Raw genomic sequence first — 25,110 nt, 5'->3', positions numbered from 1 at the left:
CACGCTTGGTTAAGGGGACTTGCCAATAGCCTTTGAGAAGGTCTAATTTAGTCACGTATTGGGCGATTCCAATACTGTCCACGCAATCCTCAATTCTAGGGAGTGGGTAAGAGTCAGGGACAGTAACGGCGTTTACTTTGCGGAAGTCAGTGATAAAACGAGGTGAACCATCTGGCTTCGCTTCTAGCAAGCATGGTGAGCTCCAGGGGCTCTGACTGGGCTCTGCCAAACCATGTTGTAGCAGGTACTCAGTTTCTTGTTTCATCAACAAACGTTTGGTTGGATTTACGCGATAATGGTGTTGTTTGATGGGCTTTGCGAACATCAATGTCATGTTTTAGCACTGTAGTCCGTGTTGGCACATCGCCAAATAAACAGGGGTACTCATGGACCAAACTAGCTACGTCTTCTTGTTGCTCGGAAGACAGGTGATCAAGCTGACTCCGGAATGATTTTAACACTTCAGAGTTAGGCAAGCGGGGCTTAGAACAACTGGAGTAGTTTCTTTTTAAACCATCAGCCTCGTCTGTGCTTTCGCCCTCTGAGTGACTGAAGATGGCCACAGGAGCACAGTGGGTTTTGGTTGGGGTCGGGAGTGGTATAACTTTAACATGTTTATATGGCAAATACAGGTTTTGCGTCTTCAATTTGGCGTGCCGATTATGTAATCAGTTTCTCCTACTCTTTCACATACCTCATAAGGCCCCTCATACTTAGCAGAAAGAGATGATCCGGGGACAGGCAAGAGAACAAGTACTTCATCTCCTGTCTGGAATTGTCGTTTGACAGCAGCCTTATCATAAGTGCGTTTCATTTTTCCTTGTGAAACAGTGAGGTGCTGCTTAGCCAGAGCATTAGCCTGACTCAAACGCTCACGGAAATCTTGCACATACTTGGTCACTCCCACTCTAGGGCTCCCTTCCTGGATCAAAAGTTCCTCTTTTATTGCTTTAAGTGGGCTGCGAGGCGTGTGGCCAAACACTAGTTCAAAGGGACTGAACCCGAGTGACTCTTGGACGGCTTTGCGAGCAGCAAACAACACAAAGGGAATCCCTTCATCCCAATCCACTTTGGCCTCTAAGCAATACTTGCGGAGCATGGCTTTTAAGGTTTGATGCCACTGCTCTAAAGCTCCTTGGTATTCTGGGTGATAGGCAGAGGACACAACCTGTTTGATTTGTAGGCTTTTAGCTACTTGCTTGAATAATTTAGACTGAAAGTTAGAACCTTGATCTGTTTGGATGACTTTAGGCAGGCCGAATGTAGAAAAAAAACTTAGTAAGGGCTCTCACAACTGACCTTGCCGTAATTTTGTGCAGTGGAATAGCCTCAGGGAAACGTGTAGCTGCACACATAATGGTGAGTAAATATTGGTTTCCCGACTTTGTTCTTGGTAGTGGACCTACGCAGTCTACTATGACGTGATCAAATGGTTGATCGACTACTGGGATGGGACATAATGGTGCAGGGGGTATAACCTGATTTGGTTTACCCGCAAGTTGACACACATGGCAACTACGGCAGAAAGCTGCCACATCACATTTCATGCCAGGCCAGAAGAAGTGTTTTAATAGTAACTGATACGTTTTTGTGATGCCTAAATGTCCCGACCACTGGCTTTCATGAGCAAGCGCCAGGATCTTTGACTGATACAGCGTGGGTATGACAATCTGCTTAACCTTACTCCAGTCCACACTCCTAGCACCCAATGGAAACCATTGACGCATTAGCACACCTTGTTCTATGAAATAGGCTTGTTGGTCATTCTTAGCTTCCTCAGCACTTACCACATGCTTAAAACATTGCTGCAATGATTCATCCAGCACCTCCAGACTACGACGCACTAATCCGCCCGGAACATCATTTCCTAGCAACATGGCCACCCCCTCTATGGGTAAGGTCGGACATACTGCGGCGGGGAAAAATCCCGTAACGAGCTCTGATTTGATATAGACCTGGTGAATGGGTCTGGGAGCATAACCCATCTCTATTCCACACAGCACAACGTTAAATCCGCATGCACTGTCTGCTGAGAAAGGCAAAGCACCTCACTCCCAGCTGCTCTCCCTTCTGACTGCTGCAGAGATCCTCCTGTTCCTTGGAGGGCCTATCTCCACCCACCACCACTTCCCCTGCCGGTGGCGGACTTCCTCAGGTGTCTGTGCGTTGGTGGTTCTTTGTGTCTGGGGGTGGGCGTCCGGGTACACACCGGCTCACTCCTTGGCGGCTGCTTATTGGGGCTCGCTCGGGCCACTTCGGAGGTGGGGTGCCCCCGGCCTCTCGGCCTGGGGCTCGGTCACTCAGGCACAGCTGGCTGCCGGCGGAGCTCACGGGCATGTCACTGCAACTCCCCCTGGCTTCTGCTCCGCGGCTGCTGAGTGAGCCCTCATCTGGGACTCTCCTCAGCTCTTACTGGAACAGTGGCGCGGCTGCCCCTCTGTGGGTCTTCCTTGGTCTCTTGTGTTCTGGGGGCCTCTGGATGTCTGGAGTTTTGATCTCCTCCATACCTGCTTCATACCATAGAGGACAGGGCTGTGGCTCCCCACACTCCCTAGCAGATCATTACATGGAGAAACCTTTGGAATGCAAGCATGCTGATCCACACAGGTATGCACACAGGTGTACACATGGGTATTCACAGACGCGGACTACAGCTTTCTTGGCTGCTGCCTCAAAGCACATGGTGCGCTTGGAAATTTTTTTTTAGTAAAAAAAAAAGACGGAGAAAAAAAAATGAACTGTTTGGGAGATTCGTAGAAATCCCCTGTCACTGACTTAAATTACACCTTTCTTGGCTGCTACTTCGAAGCACATTGTGCGCTGTCTGTCCTGCGTGCTGCACAACAACATTGAATATTTAGTATTTACTGCTGTTTACACTTAACTAGATTAATGCGATGGTGTTGTGTTTAGTATGTTGCTTTGTTTTTTTGTTTTTTTGCTTGTTTTCTATTCTTCTCTCAACAGGTGATCCAGGAGATTTTTTTTTTCTCCCCCCCTTTCTCACTGTCCCTCTCCCCTTCTGTTTTTCCTTTCCTTCCTCTTTCTTTCTCCCTTTCCTATCCCTCACTCATGTCTGTCCCGTCTGTTACATCTGAAAATAAAATATAATAAATAATAAAAACAAAGATCGATCAAATGGACCAATATGGCAATGCCACGATGATCCATTTGGCAAAGTAAATCCATTGGGTATCCTTGTTGGTCTTCAGACAACAATTCTGATGGCTAAAGAACCAAATGGGACAGGCAAAAAAAAAAAAAGAGATCCTCCTGTTCCTCATTAATCTGTGGAGGGTCTGGGTCCTCCTGGTCCACACTGGAGCTCCTCTCCTCATTATAGTTTTCCTGGTTTGTGAGTGGTTCCTCCTTCTCCACCTCTTCCTCACAGACATTTAGTCGTTGAAGGTCTGAAGAGAAAAATGAAAACATTTTTTGTTGTTTTATATAAAAACAAAAAAACACCTGAGAAAATATATTCTGATCTGACTGATTAACAGGTCTCTACATAGTGAGAATCTGACCCACTGATCTTTGCAGAATTCTTGCAATTCAACCAGACGTGCTGGGTTTTTAGTATGAACTGTCTTTTTAAGGTGAAAAATAAAAACCTTCACAGTGTGTGAAAAAGTGATTGCCCCCTAAACATAATAACTGGTTGGGCCACACTTAACAGCAACAACTGCAGTCAAGCATTTAAATGGCAATGAGTCAGTTACAGCTGTGAAGGAACTGTGGCACACCCTTCTTTGCAGAATTGTTATAACTCAGCCACATTAGAGGGTTTTCAGCAAACCAGCTTTTTATGGTCACGCCACAGCATCTTATTTTTCTTAAGGTGGACTTGCTGGTGTGTTTTGGATCATTGTCCTGCAGCAGAATCGAAGTGCTGTTTGGCTTGAACGTCTCTAATCTCTAATAATAATACAGATCTTTAAAAGAACACATGGTCTGTTATTTAAATCTAACATATATTTGCAATAGGTTAATTGGATAATCCAAATTGCCACTAAGGTGTGAATGTGTGAATGAATGTGAGTGTGAATGGTTGTCTGTCCCTGTGTGTTAGCCCTGCGACAGACTGGCGACCTGTCCAGGGTGTACCCTGCCTCTCGCCCTATGACAGCTGGGATAGGCTCGCGACCCTGAAAAGGATAAGTGGAAGCGAATGGATGGATGGATGGATGGATGGATGGATGGATATATTTGCAACAGTTTCAGACTTTCAGACTTCACTTCAGAGTTGAGGATAAAGATTTGAGACTTACACAACAATCACCTGTTCCCATCTCTGTTCCAAAGAAATATCTTATCTCTGTGCTTTCAATGATTTTTAAGAACAGTTAATATCTCAATCAACTCTGTTACTGAAGCAGCGTGATTGGTTTTCAGACTTAATCGTCTTCTTAGACTTAGACAATGTAGGTTCAGTGTCAAATTTTCATTCATGCTGCTTATTAAAGTTCTGACCTTTATTTCTTCCTGTGAATCATCCCAGTTTTACAGACCTATTCTGTGCAGCTTTATCTCGGGTTTCCAGATGGTCGCCAGCAGTTTGAGCCACTCATCATCAGTTCTGACACCGTCAGCCTCCTGCTTCACTCCCAGCTGCTCTCTATCCTGACTGCTGCAGGGTTCCTCCTCCTGTCTCTCTTTCATCTGTGGAGGCTCTGGATCCTCCTGGTCCACACTGGAGATCATCTCCTGGTTAAAGACCTGCTGTTCTGTCAGAGGCTCCTCTTTCCCACAAACATGAAGCTGTTGGAATTCTGAAGAGAAAAATAGAGAAAAAGATGATGAAAAAACTCCTTAAAATAAAATAAAAACAAATAACATGCCACATTCACTCATTTTTGCTTTCTAATAGGGCTGTCACCAGTAGACTAGTCACGATTACGTCAACTATCAAAATCGTCTATGACTAATTTAATAGTTCGTTTCAAGCTTTGCAAGATCTTGAAAGATGAAGGAATGAGAAGTAAGATTTAAGAGTGTAATAATGGACTGAAATAGAAGATGCAGCAATGCATCAACGAGGATGCCAGCTGCCCAGTAAACGCCAAAAGAAGAAGACGCAGTCTCTGAAATCAGGAAGGGGGGTAAAGACTTTAACAACACTGTAGACTGAATTTATCAATTTTGTTTCACAGGCATTTTACCCTGTTGTGCCATCAAAAATATAAATTACAATATGGTAATAATGAAATCATTAAAAATTATTTGGTGTTTTAGTCTCTTTAATTATTCTTAATCTGACTCCACAAAAGCATAAAGAAAAAAAATTGACTGAAAGTCTAAACTCTCTGGAACAGCTGCTTCAAATTCTTCTTTTTATATGTGACAGGTGAGACCTGACCTTTGTCGGTAATTTTCCCCTTTTAGGCAACAGAACATGTCCCACTTGAGTTTCTGTAGTTTGGCAGAGGCTTAAAGTCATTTTTACTCTTGTAGAAGGAAACACTGTTTTATTCCTACAGAGAAATGTGTAGTGGACTCCGCCACCACTTGCCGATACTTATTAGGGTGTGACCCTAACTTGTGAACAGGGGTATTCCTGCTGTGGTAAACTGTTCAGTGTAAGTGATGTCCTGTTTTCATTTACAGATTGCCAAGATGCTGCAGCTTTGCTTTGCCTGGATGGATTTTTGGCTGCAGGCCGAGGTCTTTTAATTTGTTTTAGACTGGTTTAACTCGACAGCAAAGAGCTGAAGATTATTGTGACAGCTGTGGCTGTCGATGTTGTTTTGTTTATTTGTTTGTTGTTTTTCTTCATTGTATCAGTAGGCACCAATGTGTGTACTGATTGTAGCTGAGAGTGGTTTACTTTTATTTTTTTAATATATCGTTGCAGACAGCGAAGGCGCTGCACGGAAACTCGTCTTTTTCTTGCCACTTTTGCATGCACCGTGGTGGTGAGCTTGGGTGGAGACAGCAATGAAGATTTTCCTTTTTATAGTGTTTTGCCCAGTTGGGGGAACTGACTATATACTTACAGCTCCATCCTATTGAAATAGGTACCTCCCTCGGGTCACATATTTTATTTATGTTTACCAAAATATGAGGAAATCAGGGGCAGCTCAAGACTTAAAAACCTGAACTACACGCTGGCCTTAAACTCGCTGCTTTATCAGCATCAAGGCGTTTATTTCTTTTCAGGGTTTTACTCCTGCTACACAATAATCTCACAGATGAACTCAAACTGCACTGAATGTTTCAGTACGACTGTGAAAGACAGCCAAACACACCTGACTGCAGTCTTTAGCTGATGCCCAGTGTCTGATATTTTACACAAATTAGACTCTGAAATAAAATTAATCACCAAGGTAACAGCTTTCTGCTCCCAGCTAACATCAGAGAAATCCCGGAGACGCTGACGAGCTTTCATGTCTTCATCAACAGAGAGGAACCTGAGCTCAGCACACGTGTCCGTACCTGAGCCGTGTGAGTGTGTGTTGGGTCTCCGGCTGATATCCAGCAGTCTGCGCTGACGCTGGATCTCCTCCTCATACTGGACGATGGTTTTCTGAACCTCGCAGAAGATTTGTTGACAGACAGCAGCCAGCCTCTCCTGTATGAACTCTCTCAGAGACTCAGCTGAACACATGGCTGCTGAGGCGACGCTGTTTTATTGGTGTTTGATCGACAGGAACAGGAGCGATACTTACTTTGTGTGTGAGCTCGGTTTGCTTCATAGGACGGCAGCCATGTCTGCGCACGCGCAACTCTTCTCCCGCTGTCGCTACTCTGCTGAGGTTTGCTGTAAGCGGTCATGTGGGGCGCTCATGTCCTACGGATCTCCGTATGGGACATTAAAGCAAAAGAAATAAAGGCGTGTTTTGTGGGATTCCGCAAACGTTTTAAATTTATTCCAGTTAAGTTATGTTATTTCACAGGGAACAGAACCGGTTCTTTTCTAAACCTAAAACCTGGATAGTCGTTCGTCTTTATGTTTTAAACCACCGGTGTCGAACTCTAGGCCTCGAGGGCCGGTGTCCTGCAGGTTTTAGATGTGTCCTTGATACAACCAGTGTTGGGTAAGTTACTTTAAAATAGTAACTCAGTTACATTACTAGTTACTTCTCTCAAAAGTAACTCAGTTACTTCAAGTTACTCGTTACTTTCAAAGTAACTAGTTACTAGGGAAAGTAACTTTGGTTTTACTCAGAATTCTCTTGTTAATGTGTTTCTTCCATAACTTTGCCAGTCTTCTAGCTTGCTTAGTTGCCACAAGTGCACTGTGCCACCGACCAATAGAAAAGAAAAGATAATGTGCACATTTCCACGAGAGAAATCCCACGCCTGGACCGTCGTTGACCGCCGCCATGATTCTAGCCTACGTCACAGCGTCATGTGCGCCTTTTACATCCAACACAAAAACTGCAGTCGTGGTGCTTTCGATTGTACTCAGAACTCGGAAATTCTGCCTTCTGAATAGGAAGATGTAGGTAACACCAGACCGCAGATGAGCTGCATACAGAGCTGGACTGGGACAGAAAATTGGCCCGGGCATTTTGACTAGAGACCGGCCCACCATTATAGGAAAAATCATAAAGCCTTTGAATGAAAACAAACGCTGTTGTGACAGTGATGTACACTGTTCTGATGGTATATATGCATCAATCTATCAATCGTTTGTTGTAAGATTCAGATAATTATTTAATAAAAGCGAGACATTTTAAATGAGAATAAGAAAGAAAAGTATTTCTTTGTGCCCCCCTCTCCCTGTTAATGCCCTACCTGGCCCCCCTGGCAACACTTTGCTAGACCCGCCCCTGCACAGTTACCAGCTGTCAGCTACCTAAAAAAGGATCCTGGTGTTATTTGTCTCTCAGAAACAGTTCAACTCATTCATGTCACCTAAAAGGTAAACCTGTTTCTCCATCACCTGTTCAGCTCTGATGATTCAGTAAGGACATCTCCTGGTTTCATCTTCATGTTTCCCTCTCACCAGATAACCAAACCATATCATGACCAGCAGGTTTACAGCTGTGGCTCCAGCAAACATCAGCTGATACTAGAAATTAATATTTAATAAATTCTAACAGCAGCTGATCAAGATTAAACGTGCTGCTGTTGTTTAGCGCAACATCCGCTGGTTTCCTCTTTCTGGCGCAAAGTGGGCGATAAATAAACAAGAGAGAAAAGCCGATCAGCTGATCATTGATCAGTTTCATGATTGAAGTAGAAACGGGAGAGGGAGGGGGGAGAATGAAAGAAGAAGAGGCAGCTGTGCAGCAAAGACACAGAGGAACTCCAGCTTTGTGTCTTTTTCATTGTAGCTGAATTACGGGACAAACTGTTCCTTTTCACCTCAATAAGAAACGCGTAATATTTTCTCTGAATACCAGACGGGACGGTTGGCAACTCTAATAACTTATGAACAAAATAAAGTTCAACATCATTAACTTCATAGCACCACCCAGCTGTATAGAAACTCCGTCATGCTAGCTAGCACGCAGTACGGAAAAAGTCAGCATAACGAAAATAAACTCCACCTAAACTTGGTTTATATCTGACCCAGAGAGACTGCAGGTCATAACTTCTTACCTGAAGTTCAGTTCACACTTGGACCGGCGGCCGCCTCGGGTCTCTTTTCCTCCTGCCTCCCCTTTCCTTCATCCACCTGCTGGCTTCCACCACTTGCTAATGTTACTGAATCTGTGGAAGCTCCACGATAGCCACCACACGAAGTAACGAGTAACGACCCTATCTAAATCCCAGTAACGAGTAACGTGTTCCTGATTTTGGCATAATAACTAGTTACCGTGCTCGTTACCACAATAATAACGTAGTTACTGTAACGCGTTACTTAATAACGCGTTAGTCCCAACACTGGATACAACACAGCTGATTTAAAGGTAAATAACCGCCTCAACATGTCTTGACGTTCTCCAGAAGCCTGGTAATGAACTAATCATTTGATTCAGGTGTGTTCACCCAGGGTGTTATCTAAAACGTGCCGGACACTGGCCCCTGAGGCCTGGAGTTTGACACCCCTGTGTTAAATCAATGACAGGATGGCGCCCTTTCCAGTGTGTACCATGCATCTCACCCCATGGTAGCTGGGATACACTCCAGCCACACCTTCTTTGCTTTGTGTTCATACCTAACAGAGAAAGATCACATGCGTCCTCACTAGGAGAGGGATTTGTTGGTGTGTAGGGCTGTAGCCTCAGGTTTCTATTATGAGACAGCGTGTTTTAGATCATTTTACAGAGTAACATCAAAGTAACTTAACAAGTAGTACAAGTTAGCTAATTACACCCAGGTTTTTCTCCTGGGTGTAAATAAGTAAATCATGTCTGAGCAGGGACGCTGAGATTGGAACTTTTACTACCATTGGTGAAAAGTGATCTATTAACAAAACTCTATAATAAAGCATAAGCGCAACACTCATGAATATTCTCATAACTAACATATAACTTAAGGCCCTTTACATTTGAATGCCTGTGATTTTGACATGGACATCAAACTTACAAAGACGCATACAAAACTAAAGAAACAAAAAAGCTTCAGTGTCAAACTAGCTTTACTTTCATGGATCTGTAGCAATTTCGCCTGATTTATCACTCAGTGTCAAAACACACAAATGACTCATTCATTTATTAACAGAAAAGCACAATCAAATTACCTACACCACAAATTAAGTTCAAATAAATAAAATGAAATTATTTTCATGTGTTCACTCCAGCTAAGCTAATGAAACAAACAAAGATGTAAATATTGGCAAAATATAAATTTGTTGAAGTCAAATTATATTATTAAATAAGAAATTAATTTAGAAAAGGAAATAAATAATGGTTAAACCGTTCTGTTCACTTACTATTTTAATATTTCTCTCTCATTTTATATTACTTTTTCTATACCTGCCTACATGGATTTATCGTTTTCAACCCAAAAAGCTGTGTATTATTTGTAACACAAAAACATGAATGAAACCACAGAACACATTAAAACCCTTTCAAATATATCATGAAGAAAGCTGAAAGCTACAAAAACAAAAAGTAGACAAAAATGTTAACACAGGCGAAAATACAAGTCAAAACTAAGATCACAACAGTAACTATGGCAACACCAGCACAAACTTTACCCACCACCTGCAGTTCTTACTATGGCCCCGCCCCTCCCCGAGCCTGGTACTACCGGAGGTTTCTTCCTGTTAAAAGGGAGTTTTTCCTTCCCACTGTCGCCAAAGTGCTTGCTCATAAGGGGTCATATGATTGTTGGGTTTTTTTCTCTGAATTTATTATTGTAGGGTCTACCTTACAACATAAAGCACCTTCAGGTGACTTATTTTGGTGCTATATAAGTAAAGTTGAATTGAATTGAATTGAATTGAACTGAATTCATGGCTGTTATAGTTTTCAAACAGTAGAAATAGAAACAGGACATAAACAGTAAAATGTTTTGCTGTCCTCCTGACCTCCTCAAGCAGATCTCTGGCTCTCTTCACTTTCTTCTCCATCATTTGTGTAAGTCAGCAGAGGTTGCTGTCAAATGAAACAGAACTATGGATCCTAATAAACTGCACACAGACAAAGCCTGTGCAGAGACGTCCACAGAAGGACAGTGTCTAAAGTGTTGAAAGAGACGCTGCAAAACAAAGCAAGGGACTAGAGCCTATCAGGAAAACTAGTGAGTGGACCTCTGATAAAAGAATTTCTACCAAACTACAACTGCAGCTGAACAAATGAGCTGTTGGTGGAACTTTACACTCTGAAATATTGAAAGATTCAAAGGATGAGACAGCTCAGCACAGCATGTTATTAACTTCACACATGAAGTGGTTCAGTCCAGTCAGTTTTCAGTTTTGCAGCCACCGTCCACATCCTGCTTCTTTGACTGGTTGTCATGGTAACTCTGGACTTTCCTCCAACGAATCCTGAAGTCTGTCAGTCCTTCTGACAGCATGAGGCCTGACAGCTGGACAAAATGTGCAGATGATGAAAAACATGAAGCATAGTTTGAACTTGTGTCAAGTTTGTGTTGGTGAGTGAACTGCTGACCTGCTGTGAAACCTGCTGCTGGATCTCTGTGCTGTGCATGTCTGCCTCTGACTGAAGCTTCATTTTCACCACTGTTTGCTTTGTCACTGCTAAAAATGAATCACATATAACAACACAAACATTAGTGTTTTACATGATGACAGGATCTTACAGTGTTTGCATTCTGGACCTCACCTGTGAAACAGAAAAAATAGATTTTGCTGCCACAGTTGCCATCATCCCATTTCCCTGACATTAAATTCATTGCTCCACAGTATTCAACTGAATTTGGGTTATCAGGCTGACCAGACATCCAGTTAGTGAATGTGGAGGTTGTGTTGTCAGACCAGAAGGTCCAGGGATCCCTGTAGAGACCAATCCTCACATACTGAACCCCTGATCCATTCAAAGTGAGCGTGATGTTGGATTTCTCCTCTTTGCTTCTTATACTGGTCAGGTCTGTGTGGTATGTCCTGCAGTACGACTGAGCCGCTGACCAGGAGCGGCTCTCCATTACTAAGATGTAATTTGTACTGCTGGCTGTGAAAGGTTAAAAAAAGGATTCATTTTGAGGCACACATAATTCTCATTAAATTGTAGGGATAACTATGGTAACAAATATTTTTCCCACCATTGTAGCACAGGAAAGGGTAAGAATCTCCACAGGGTCTATCATCCATCTGTGTTTGTCCCTGAAGAGCCACACAGTATTCCTTCGCATTTACACAGTCTGGTTGGCCATTAGCCCAGATCAAAAATTCATGTGTACTGCCAACATAAAAAAGTTTTCCCTCCATGGACCACTTCCAGCTGTAACGATCACTATAGAGCCCTATCCAAGCCCCGTTACTAATCCTTGGTGATATTGAGAATAGAAGTCGGTTGATGGTTGTAGATGGTGACCAAGTCAGTGAAGTGTTCTCTGCAGTAACTCTGAGCTTCAGTCCAGGTCTTCAGCTGGTTCACAAAGTGGTATTCTCTGGAGTGGGGAGGAAGAGTGGAAAGTCCTCTTGAGAAAAATAAAATGTCTTTATTGTTGAAGGTGGGCCGTTAGATGAATAACTGAAAATACTGAAAAATTTTTAACTATTGAAATAGTCACACTATATGGAGTCTATCCAGAGGTTAGAAGTAACAAAGTCTAAATATATATATATATATATATATATATATATATATATATATATATATATATATACACACATATATATATATATATATATACTGAAGTAGAATTTTCTGGTAATTTAATTCTACATGTTATATTTTTACAAAGATTTCTCTCCTTTTAGTTTGTATAACATTTGGTTCAACACATTTGGGGGAAGTTTGACATCACTATGTGGCTTCAAACATCAAAGTTCTTTGAGTCTAAATGGAGGGAATGATAACACATAAAAGAAAGTCCTGCTGGTGAATGAGTTATATTTTAAAATTTATTTTTCTCTTCTCTGTAGTCAAACTGCAACAAGGATGTGTAGTGCAACCATGTACAACTAATATAGTAAATCTAATAATACATGTATTACAACATTTTTGGCACACTGGCCTGTGAATCCTCAAGATCCCATTTTGATGGGTTGGGATCTATTCTTCTCTAGCTCAGAATACTTTGCCCTCTTTCTCTCAATAACTTCCTCCATACGGTCTTCCCAATGCATAGTAAGCTCCAAAAGAGTTACCTGCTTGGAGACAACTGAAGTAAGAACGATGTCTGGCCTCAGTGTTGTCTTGACTACTGCTTTGGGGGAACTTTAACTGTTTTGCCAGATCAGCTCTTAGTTCCCAATCGTGTGCCGTTGCCAACAGGCCAGGCGATGTGTTTGGAACTGCTACTGCTGGCTTCTCCCAAGCTTTAATAAAAAGCAATTGTGTTCTTAACTGGGCAGAGGTTCCTGCTATGACTGATCCCACTTCAGATAGAATACGCTATGGCTCAGGCTCACTGAGAGTTAGAAAGTATGTGGATGTTTAGGTTTTTACGACTAGATGGGGGCCATCAGAGTCTATACGCGTTTGAGTAACCCTCCTTCAGCCCAAGGATTAAAAGAATTGGGAGGATTTAACAATTTGGTGCCGTGACCCGGATCTTTAGCGTGCTGAGGAGGGCAGATTTGGCCTGTGGTGAGATCGTGAGGCGAGCAGAGGGCCGGTCCAAATATGAAAAGGTAAGCACAGCGTATTGTATTATAAATACCAAATGTGCATATTGGAAATTCTAAATTAGTCTGTTCGCTGAGTTACACGCATTTTCACATTAAATTTTGTCGGTGTCTGGTTTTTGGCACGAGATACTAACATCATAAGTTGAGGCTGAATTCCAGTGTCATAGGAACTGGCTCTAGCAAGAAACTAAAAACATTCTACGTTGAGACTAGAATTGCAGCCCACATTACCTTCCACATATAACTTTGTCTATGACTGTGTCAGGCGTTGTGTGGAGGCGAGGAAGAAGGAACCCAAACGCAGGACTCGCAGGTAGGTGAAGGTTTATTATAAGGAGTGGATGAACAGAGGGTGAATGGACACTGACTGGCTGGACAACTGAATGGCTGACTGAACTGAGGGAACACACGGAAAGGACAACATAACATCACACGAACATCAATGACACGACCAAGAACTGGTGAAACCGAGGAACTTAAATACACAGGTTGAATGATGGCAATGATTGGAAGCAGGTGAGTACAGGGCTGAACATAATCTGACTAATGACACAAGAGACAAGCTGACACGGGGAAAAAACAGGAAGTGAGAGCACTGTGGCGAACTAAACTGAACATGACAAAACGGAAAACACTGACAGTATCCCCCTGCCAAAGGCCGGCACCCGACGGCCGAAAGAGAAAAAGACCAGAACAGGGCGGGCGGAAGGGGCCCAGGACGGAGGGACGGAGTCCAAAACAAAAACAGTTCCGGTGGGCGGCTGCGAGGAAGGCGGCGGTGGCCACTGAGCAGTTCCGGTGGGCGGCCGCGAGGAAGGTGGCGGTGGCCACTGAGCAGTTCCGGTGGGCGGCCGCGAGGAAAGCGGCGGCGGCCACTGAGCCGGTCTGGAGGGCGACCGCGAGGAAGGTGGTGGCAGCCACTGAGCAGTCCCGGTGGGCGGCCGCGAGGAAGGCGGCGGCGGCCACTGAGCCGGTCTGGAGGGTGGCCGTGAGAAAGACGGCGGCGGCCACTGAGCCGGTCCGGTGGTCGACCACACCAGCGACGAGAAGAAGGTGGCTGAGGAGCAGCTGCAGGAGGCGGCGTGGGAGCCGGCGGTGACTGAGGAGCAGCTGCAGGAGGAGACGAGGCTGAGGCTGGACCAGGCGAAGCAGAAGCCGAGGCTGAGGCTGGACCAGGCGAAGCAGAGGCCGAGTCTGAGGCTGGACCAGGCGAAGCAGAGGCCAAGTCTGAGGCTGGACCAGGCGAAGAAGAGGTCGAGTCTGAGGCTGGACCAGGCGAAGCAGAGGCCGAGTCTGAGGCTGGACCAGGCGACGGCACGGGAGCCGGGGGTGACGGAGCCACAGCTGTAGGGCCAGCATTGTGAAAATGTTGGACTGTTCCTTTATACAGTGTCTAACAGTGTGCGTATGAGAGCCATGTAATGTCCATGTGTGCATGCTGACTGTGCTGCTCTGACCCCCCTCCTCCTTTCAGGGTGGAGCCTGCTGGAGTCTGATGGTTGAGACCAGGTCTGAGGAAGTGTAAGTGTGTTTTTAATGGGGTTCATGAAAACAAAGCAGCACACATTCAACCATCTTCATCATGTCAGGAGTCATCATCAAAGTGTCAATCAATGAACAGATGATGGATCAATAACTGCAGCTGGATTGTGTTTGTTCTCTCCATCAGATTCCTGTCAACTCACAATCGACACAAACACAGTACACTCAAACCTCCAACTGTCTGACAACAACAGGAAGGTGACACGTGTGAAGGAGGTTCAGTCATATCCTGATCATCCAGACAGATTTGACATACATCCTCAGCTCCTGTGTAGAAATGGTCTGACTGGTCGCTGTTACTGGGAGGTTGAGTGGAGAGGAAGAGCTGACATATCAATAAGTTATAGAAGAATCAGAAGGAAAGGAAATAGTGATGACTGTTTGTTTGGAGGGAATGATCAGTCCTGGAGTCTGAGCTGCTCTGATGATGGTCCTCAGTCTGTCTGGCACAACAATAGAGAAACATCCATCTCCTCCTCCTCCTCTGTCTCTAACAGAGTAGCAGTGTATGTGGACTGTCCTGCTGGCACTCTGTCCTTCTACAGAGTCTCCTCTGACACTCTGATCCACCTCCACACCTTCAACACCACATTCACTCAAACTCTTTATCCTGGGTTTTGGTTCTGGACTCCTGGTTCCTCAGTGTCCCTGTGCTGAGTGGAGTGTAAAGAGTGTGTCCTGTTAGAGAAACACTCTGACTGTTGAACAGATAGTTCAGTCTGTACATGTCTGTCTCTTTCACTCACAAACACGTTTTCAGATTCATGGATTCAATCAGTTGATGTTTGAAACTCTTCTAAATGGTTCCTTGTAAACTTCTTTGTGGCGAGAATAAGGCATGGCAGGACCACGGAGTATCATTCGGAGCCATCTTTATTTACATCTCACCACAACACACCCTAACCCCTGAGTCCCCGTGTTTTTAACTAGGCGGGTGTGATTAAGGATGCCGTGCAGGTGCGTCCGCCCTCCCTGCACGGCACCGCAGACCACGCCCCACCACATTCTTCCTCTTCAACCATTTAAAGATGGAAGCTCCCATTATTCCAGGATCCACATGTTGTTTTCTGTCTTTTTTCCACTCAAAGCTTCACAGTGAATCTCAGTATGTTGTGTTTCTCTGAAGCTCAGTTCACAACCAGCTCCTCTGCATTTTCAACAAGTCTGAGCTCATTAAAATGAATCCAAATGTTTGATTTCTCTTTCTTAATGGGATGTTTCCAAACTCTCCACATGCTCTCACTGTTTCACTGTTGGAAGCTCATCATGTGAAAATGTTTCAGCCATAGAAGCTGAAAATATTGGCTCAATAGTTTTGAATGCAGTTCTAACCAGTGTGCTGGGTTTTTAAAAATACGTGGCTGCTGCCTGATGTTGGGCCCACAGAGGAAGACGCCTCACTCACTCTTCTTCACTTCCTCCTTAAACATGTGGAAGGAGAGCAAAGTGCCAGACTCTTATTTCTGACAGGAACAGAAGAAACCACAGCAAACTGTTCCAGTTCTTCATCTTCATCACAATCTATTTATTTCTGATGGTGTCTTCAGTCTGAGGGTTTGAAGTTTCCATGTCTGTGTGATGTGTGGTGTGAAGGCTGCTGGTTAAACTGGGACTCACTGTTTAAAGCACTGAGTGCTCATAGAGAGATGCTCCATGAGTCCCAGTACAGACTACAAACATGGTGGAAACTTAGCTTTGATATCCACACACTCTGCACGTCTGTGAGTAACTGTGATGAAGATGTGCAGAGATCTGTGTACAAACAGGAGAAAGACTGTAAAGACTCTGTGCTTCTAACAGCCTCTGTTAACATATGTGAGGCTGCTTGTTGTTGTTGCCATGGAGCTTTTCACTGTTTGGGTCAGCAGGTCATGTGATCAGGTTTGTTCTGCTGGACGATGGTTCAGTGTCGGGGTTTGTTTGCATTCATCAATAAATATCTAAATAAATCAAAGACTCCAGGTTTGTTCTTTCATCATGTGACCTCTGCTCATCCATCTCTGTGTGTATCAGGATACATTTAGTTCATAATACACAGAAAAATCAGAGTTATTACCTGTAATAAATGTGAAAGTAAAGATTCCTGCAGTGATAACCAGGCAGGACTGAAATACATCCACAGGTGAGGGGAGGAGCAAAAAGAGGGACTTTCACCATTTTACACTAAAGCACTCAACTAATGTTTCTAATATGAAAACAAATAAGCCCACATTAATGTGAGCATTTATTAAATAATAATAATAATGATTTCCTTCTGATCTCATTTCCATAGCAGAGAAAACTGTGGTGTATATTGAGGTGGAGGGTGTGGTCTATGGCTCAGGTGTAGAGTGAGGGTGGGGTCCTGTGTGCACCACAGCAGCATGCTGGGACTGCTGAGGGTGGAGGAGGGAGTGATGATGACATCATGAGCAGCGCAAATGATTAATCATTTGTTTCTAGTATAGTTATAAATAAGGTGATCAAATATCTGCTCACTGATTAGATCCAGTATCTATTACAGATGAACTGGATATCACAGCATGTTGTTAGTCCGTCATATCAAACTAAACAGTGTTGCTGGTGTAAAATATCCTCCAATAAAGTCAGATGAGGGCTTCTGTTGCCAGGTAACGATGATGTCACACTGGATCTTCTGATCTTTAGTATCGTAGCGCTCGGAGTCTGATGTATTTCAACTGATTCACTTTTTCCACCTTAACAGTTCATTCCTCAATTCAAACAAGATATTTGACCCTCAAAAAAATATGTAGCCTACCAACAAATTATTTTGCAATAAAATATTTATTTCTCAACTTTTACAATTGAAATCAAACAAGTGTGTTTAACAGTGAAACCAGAGTGGAAGCTGCTCATATAGAGTCCAACCCAGGCTAAAGTAAGTTGAGTAGAGCAGCATCATCAAAGTGTCGGCTCTCTGAACACGGTGCAAGATCGCCATCTGCAGGACTAAACTAGTTTTTCTCCTCGTCAACGTCAAGATGACGTCATCGTACAGCAAAACGTGCAGATCAGGTGACATGACTGTCTGAGAGGCGGAGTTAAACTGTGGCAGGTAAGCATGTGGAGGAGGAGCAACAACATGATGCTGGAACATCATCATAGCATTATACAGTTTCCTCTCTAACTGGATGCTGCTGTGAACAAGAACAGCTGTGGAACCAGGGTCCTGAGTGTCATCTATTGATGAATGCAGGTCAGTGTGTACAAGTGCAAGGAGATGTCACAGACATGTTGAAATTGTGATGTGAAGACAGTGGACTGTGGTGGCCACTGCAGACTGTTGGGCACTGTTACAATCTTCTTCAGTCTCTGTTACAGACGTGGGTTTGCTTGGACAGCCCGATAGCGACTCCCTGTCTGTTTGGAACAAAGCATTTGCATTCAAAAAGACATTTACACAAAACACCAACAACACATGTCAACATCACATGATATTATTTATTATATATTATTATCATTTATTCATTTTTATTTTTCAATGAAGATGACGACCAACTGCAGCTTGAATCATTGAGACACATTAAACCAAACTTTGCTCGATGACAATAAGCAGAGTTAAATCAGTTCAATAAGTTTGGAGCCCTTCCTTCAGAACGTGTCTGCGTAGGTTCTCAGTCATCCAGGTCATGGTTGTCCAAGCAGCAACCACAGCCTCCCTGCATAACATTTTGCAAAGTGAAATTTGTTTATTGTACCATCAACAATTTACCTACAGAATCTTCTTTGCAGGAGTACAAATATCTTTACTGTGAGGAAGTGACGCAGAAAATACAGCGTTTCCCTTTCTGTGTCAATGAAGAAGTGCTTGAGATTAAGTAGAGCGATCCTTCTTCCTTGCTTGATTTCCTGCTCGCAGCATCAGCTGACCTCTGACTTCATTGTCAAGGTCTCTCAGTGTCGACTGGAAAGTCAAATCAGACTCACACCATCTTCTTGTAATGTGGGCATGTCTGTCAGTTGTTGAAACACAATAGGAAGAACAACACCGCCCCAAAACAAACATTTCCAGATTAGATGAAGGGCACCATAATTGGAAATGGTAACATTAACACTGACCAACAACGCTGTTTACATGTGGACGAAAGGTGCAGATGTGGGGAAGTAGGACCCAAATGCTGGACTTCGTGCGATGAAAGCAGTGTATTTGTTTACGTGAAGTAAGTCATACACAACAACAAAAAATCCTCATGCGTCCCCGACTTCTATGACGTGTCTTCTCCCAGTGTCCGTGATTAATGTCCTCACATTCTCAAAAGAGAATGAAAACATTAGATTTAGACTGTAATTTAGACCCATAACGACCTCGTGTTTCTACACCTGTATGGACCACATCCACCAGTTTTCCTCTATCTGTGGAAGCTATCAGTCCACTGCTTACTGTTTACACCATCAGTGTGGTTAATGGAAGTGATCCAATAATCAGGCTCAAACAAAAAGTATTGTTATCTGGGTTTTATTAATTTTAGTCTTGTACATTTCAGTCATATTTAATGTAATAACGTGATTTGCAACTGATTTGCTGACAACTTAGTATAAATCACTATGTGTAAAGTTACACATAAAAAGTAGTAATAATATTAATAATTAATATCATACTGAATATTAGAGATGGACCAATACCAATACATATCGGTCCGATCCTGAACTAAATTACTGGATCGGATATCGGGGCGAAATAAAAACTGTAATTCAATCCATTAAGTATCACAAGAGCACCTCACAAAACTTGTGACATGGCGTAACCCGGCTCATGACCTTAGCACGTCGAAGCAGTGTGCGTCACGTGATAGAGTGGCTGTTGTGTGCAACACCTGTCAGCGGTCTAGAGTTACTTTACACTGAAGTCTTCTGGAGCCTCGCTATATAACCAGTGTTTCATCTCGAAGAAAGGTATCCCAGAGAAGTAAAGCAAGTGTGTAAGTTCATCAATTAATATTTGTAAAGCATTCCTAAATTAACCTTAACAACTGATTTATGGATCTCGGACGTCTGTGCTGCTATTGAAATTTTAACAACAACCTCCAACACCCCCAGGGAGCGTTTTGAAGTGGGTTAATAAGCACATTGCAATGTGGAGAGAAACATCACAGCTAAACACTAGGATAATCTCTGAAATTTGGCCGCTGCCCTCACATGTTAAAGACACAGACAGATAAAGAACATTCCACAACTCTTATATCTCAAGGGGGCTATACCTTCAGCCCAATCCTTAAAACCTTCTCCCTCACAGAGAGAATTATGACCTTTCTTTCTGCTTGGCCGTCACCTCCCTTAAATAGGATGTCTGGAGATTTTGCAAATATGTCTTGATAGATCAAGCAGATATTTAAAGTTTACACCGCATGAAAATATCTTAAAAGTTTATATAAGATATTGCATTTTGTCATTTCAAGCTGATTGGAGACCAAAACAATCAGATTTTTTTGCATCCAAGTCTGTGATCGACTGGTTTTGTGGCACAAATATAACGGTGAACAGAAAGTGTTGAGCGCACACAAACAGAAATGTTGAGAGCGCGAGCAACACATTGTGAGCAAGAGCAAATGCAAAAACTGAGCGAGAGGGGCTTCTGTTGTGTATGTGTTTGGATTATAGTAGTGATGGCCCGCTTGAAGCTGGCGCTCCGGAGCGTGTGTCGAAAAAAACAACACACTGGTTCAGAAGCACTGTGTCGAGGCTTGCTTCGTTTGGCAAAAGTCACGTGACCAGTGACGTCCGAAGCTTCATTACGCACGTAACTGCTTCGGTACCTGATTCAAACGGATATAAGGAAGTGAATCATCCACGGGATTCGTGGAGTGTGTTGATGGTGACAGAGAGCGACGAGGTGATCGTTCCACTGACAGATATGGAGCCAGCAAGGAAGAGAGGACGTTCTGGCGTGTGGGAATATTTTGAGTTGATTTTGCTCAATTCATTTTATCTGCCGAAGTGAAAAACCTGAAATGTCCAAAATCATGTTTTCATAATGTAAATATCATTACAGCATATGACTTTAGGAACACTTCCATGTGAATTAAAGCTGATGAAGACTACAAAAATGTATTTGACACTATACGTACATTACATTGCTACACAGTTTAGAAAATCATTTTGTTTATTGTTTTTAGGTGATAGTCTGCAGGACCCAGGAATACCTGCATATCTACCAACTTGCAGTGTAGTTCCTGCACTCCACAGCCTCTTCTGTTCCATGCAAGTGGATTTTCTCCAGGGCAGGAGAAACTATTTCTAAGAAAAGAAACAGACTCAGCCAGCACACAGTAACACTAATCCTCTTTTTAAATGTAAATAACAAAAGGGCTACCTGACATAGATCATGTTTTTACTTTGCAAGTTCTTGATTAGGGGTGGGTTTTGATTATCGCCTTTCTGATTACAATCCATACTAAATTGAATAAAGTGATATTGATTCATTACAATCCTGTGTCGATTTGTAAATTAACGTTATAATGCCTGAAACGCCAGCATCTCAGGTTAAACCTCACAACATGTCGTCAAACACCATGCAGCTAAAACAGTAACTGGGAGCAGGTTTACGGATTCTGCATACAAACGTGAACACAGAGCGCGGACCCGACGCGTCAGAGTCAGATTTTGATGTGTCGTCGGGTCCGCGCTGTGTTTGCCTCTTTTTTTTCCGCTGGCTTCTGCAGCTGCAGGTTTCATAACTCTCTGTTTACATCTCTAATTAAGTCTCACATGTGTCAGCTTTCTTTTAATAGATACGAAATTATGGATATATACTGATACATGACCAGAATTGTAATATTTCTGACTGAGGCAAAACTTTCCAGATTCCAATCAAATTGAATCGGATCCTGTATCGAATCAAAATGATTCTACAAATCAGTGACGATGCAGCCGTACTCAGCCCCCTAAGCATTTTCCCTTTCCAGTTCACAATCAATCCCACCCCTAGGTCAAAAATATGTAAAGGACAATGGGCCTCATCTAATATTTTGTATGAACCTGTCCAGCTGTCCAGTGATTAAATGACAAGTAGATGGAGGCAGGACTCCACAGCAGGGGCATACTCCATAATGTGCTGTGCGTTTTCATATGTATAATGTATATATTGCTCACTTATTGTATTTACCAACATCAAGGAGTTATGAGCAAAGAAAGGCCACACCATAGTGCATGTTTAAATAGGGAAAGTTTATTGATCAAAATGTATTACGCAGATACGCATTACATTTTTTCAGCCCCCCAATCGAGAAAACAAAACCAATTACATGTTCAAAGCAACGGAACGGTGGCCCAATATCGGAGAGAACTCCACTCTTGAGTGAGCAGTGATGATTGAGCAGTCCGTTTTATTTTGCAGATTCAAGCTGCTCTTCAAAATTTTCACCACCAGATGTCACCGGAGAGGACTGTGTTGAAAAGCTTCGAGTAATGAACCATTTTTCAATACAAGCTTCAGTGCTTCGGAAAGCTTCATTTGGCCATCACTAGATTATAGCAAACACTGAAATACATTTTTTGCACTCAGCAATGAATTTTGTTCACTCAAATGTAGCTTTTCTTCGCTCAAAATACAATTTTTGTCACGGCTGCCGAGGCGAGCCGTGTGGAGTTGGAAGAAGGACCCAAGATGCAGGCAGTGGATGAAATGCTGGTGAGGTTTATTAAAAAAGGTGTAGTGGTAGACAAGCAGTGGGGCATGACAAATAACTGAAGACACCTAAACTGGGAGAACTAAAAATAACAGACCTGGGAGCATACAACAAAGGGGGTGAGAAGCAGAGCGCCGCAGATGAGGAACAGGACACTGTGGAACTGACACGAAGTAACACAGACAAACCGGCAACAGGCAGGAGAACACACGGGGCTTAAATACACACACCAGTAATCAGGGGATGAGAGACAGGAGGGCAACACAGCTGGGAGAAATTGGAGCTGACGGGACAGGGGAAATGTAAAGTGAACACACTCACATCAGACAGAGACCTTCACAATAAAGCAGGAAACTAACAGACACAGAGAACCAGACAGGACACTGAACTTGACAGGCAGACTCATGAGCAGACACAATAACACCATGGACAGACAGAGGGAACACAGAGAAGTGGGAGCAGGCAGGCAAAGAACAGAAACCTAACAAATGGCAAAATCACAACAGAATACACACTCGGAATGAACAAAAGCATAAAGAAACACAAAACACTGAGTCCTCAGACTCAGGACCATGACAATTATTTTTTTTACATGCACTCAAATTTTTTTTTTTACGTGCGCTCAGAATAGTGGCACAAAAATAACTCCATACAGTTGTGGCTGCCTCCAGCACAGGAACACTTCCGGGTCGCGATTCCTAAGGTGACCCAAAACATCTGGGAGCACACGCTGAGAGACGGGGCAAAAAAGGAGAGAAAACAACAAAAGACTACACACAGAAAAAATTAAACATATAGAAAAATACGTGAGCCCTGGGTCCCTAGTACCAGGCCATGACAAGTATAACAGAATAGTTTTAGTGTTTTGTTTATTAAAACTGTAGTATGAACTACAAAATGCAGCAACACATTTAAAAAAACAAAACAAAATGGATGCTGTATCCTGTATCCTAAAAATAATAATGAGAGAGACGGGATTGTTTTCTTTTACACATGCACGTGTAATAAGTTGAAGTAGTCGTATCAAAAACATTAATTCAGTGAATACAAATGACTGTGCTCCATGAAAATGTGAATCCTGCCGGCGGCAGAGTGTAGAAGCAGCAGGTACACCACCTGCCAAAACTGATGTGAAGCACACCAAAATCTGTTTTAGTCGTGGTCATGTGACCTGGGTGTTTTGTTGTGCTTTGTCATCTGCGCTTCGGAAGCTCAACACAATGCCTGCCTCACACTCTGTCAGTAAACAATGTTTTAAATCAATATTTGACTAAATGTAGGAGGTTTTTTTGTTTCACAGATGTGCTGCTGACAACCAAACTCCATTAAAAACTTGCAGATTTAATGCTGAGTTAAATGATTCAGCTTTTATTTTAAAGGAGATGCACTCTCACTAAACATAGTGTAAAATAAAACTTGTACCCCTACGGTGGCCCTGAGAGGCCAAACGGACTGCAACTTCAGAAAACACTTGCAAAAAGAAAAATGCTGCAAAAAGGAAAACGCTGCAAAAAGAAAGACGCTGCACTGCAACTTCAAGAAAAACGCTGCACTGCAAAAAGAAAAATGCTACAAAAAGAAAGACGCTGCACTGCAACTTCAAGAAAAACGCTGCACTGCAAAAAGAAAAACGCTACAAAAAGAAAAACGCTGCAAAAAGAAAAGCGCTGCAAAAGCACACAAAGCACAACGGAAATAGGAAAAAAGACAACGGAAATGTTCCTGGGGAGACAATAACCCGACGGACCAGTTGCACGAACCAAAACATGCTAACCAGTGCGCTAGGACTGGGACACACTTCAAAGAAGTGGAGGAGAGGTAAATGTGTTGTAATCTCATGATTCTAATAATACTAGAGATATCTGGAATATACATTCAAAGATAATTCTAACAAAGATAATGTTTAATGTAGCCTTAGAAATGAAGCTTTTTTAAACTCGAGAACAAATACTAATAAGTCAAAGTCATTAAGGAATATTGCAGTTAATGTGTTCAGGTTTTAATTTGGCATTGTGTCTTTATCAGGCAATGTATTGTCCATATTGTGGAATCCAGCTAGTGGGGCAAATTGGATTTTTTTGTGGGTCCTGTGGAACTAACATTCAAGTTTTAGCACCTTTTATAGAGAATGGTAAGCACTTCACTTTCCTAAGTTCTAGTATTTATTGCTCACCTTTTAATTGCTTCATAATGACTTATATACACCACAGTAGCTTCAGTAGTGAGTGTTAAACTTTTTTTTTTTGGGGGGGGGGAGATTATTATTCATGTGCCATTCCAAAGTACTATATTCATTTGCTTATTCTAAGGTTTTTGTATTGATAAAGACTTTGTATGCAAAGATAAATCAGAATTCCAAAAACGCAAAGGCATGAACTGCTAGGTACTAAGAACTGTATTCTGGTTTAAGCCTGCCACCGGTTCTACAGCATAATTTTAAAAACTAGTTTATGACTTAATAGGGCATATGTACACAGTGACGAAATTCTTCTAACTTCTCTAATTTTGCTCATTTTGAGTTGTCAGCATAGAGGTCTTAATGAGAGTGATAAGTCCTGAATCCTGGTCCATGTTCTTTGAGCTTTTGCTGGCCTTTATTTAAGCACACATCAAGAAGATTAAATACTTGAGTCATGTTTATTGAGACTTGTTTCAGATGTGGTATTTTTAAAAAAAAACTCTTATTAAGTGCATTTGTGGATTCCTGCGGTCGTAATTATCTTTTCATGTTTTCTCTTCAACCTTAGGCCCAGTCTCAGTCACAGACATCATCAATAAGTATTTCTCTGAGGG

General features: G+C 42.7%; 1 protein-coding gene and 1 pseudogene across 1 annotated transcript; one reads left to right on the top strand and one right to left on the bottom strand.

The window, feature by feature from the left end:
- Positions 1–10,797: 10,797 nt before the first annotated feature.
- LOC146634899 (C-type lectin lectoxin-Lio3-like) lies at positions 10,798–11,665 on the bottom strand. Its single transcript, XM_085349991.1, has 4 exons — positions 11,617–11,665; positions 11,181–11,525; positions 11,007–11,095; positions 10,798–10,923 (listed from the first exon to the last, which is right to left on the bottom strand). Exons 1-4 carry the CDS (start codon positions 11,663–11,665, stop codon positions 10,798–10,800), a joined length of 609 nt encoding a protein of 202 aa, XP_085206117.1.
- Positions 11,666–13,766: 2,101 nt separating this feature from the next.
- On the top strand, positions 13,767–15,349 carry LOC146634898 (stonustoxin subunit beta-like; annotated as a pseudogene).
- The last annotated feature ends 9,761 nt before the right edge of the window (positions 15,350–25,110 follow it).

Source organism: Diplotaxodon limnothrissa, linkage group LG3, assembly GCF_057381915.1.
Source record: "Diplotaxodon limnothrissa isolate DT_005_m linkage group LG3, D_limnothrissa_male_GT1.1, whole genome shotgun sequence".
Lineage (NCBI taxonomy): Eukaryota > Metazoa > Chordata > Actinopteri > Cichliformes > Cichlidae > Diplotaxodon > Diplotaxodon limnothrissa.
This window is presented reverse-complemented; position numbering and strand designations above follow the sequence as displayed.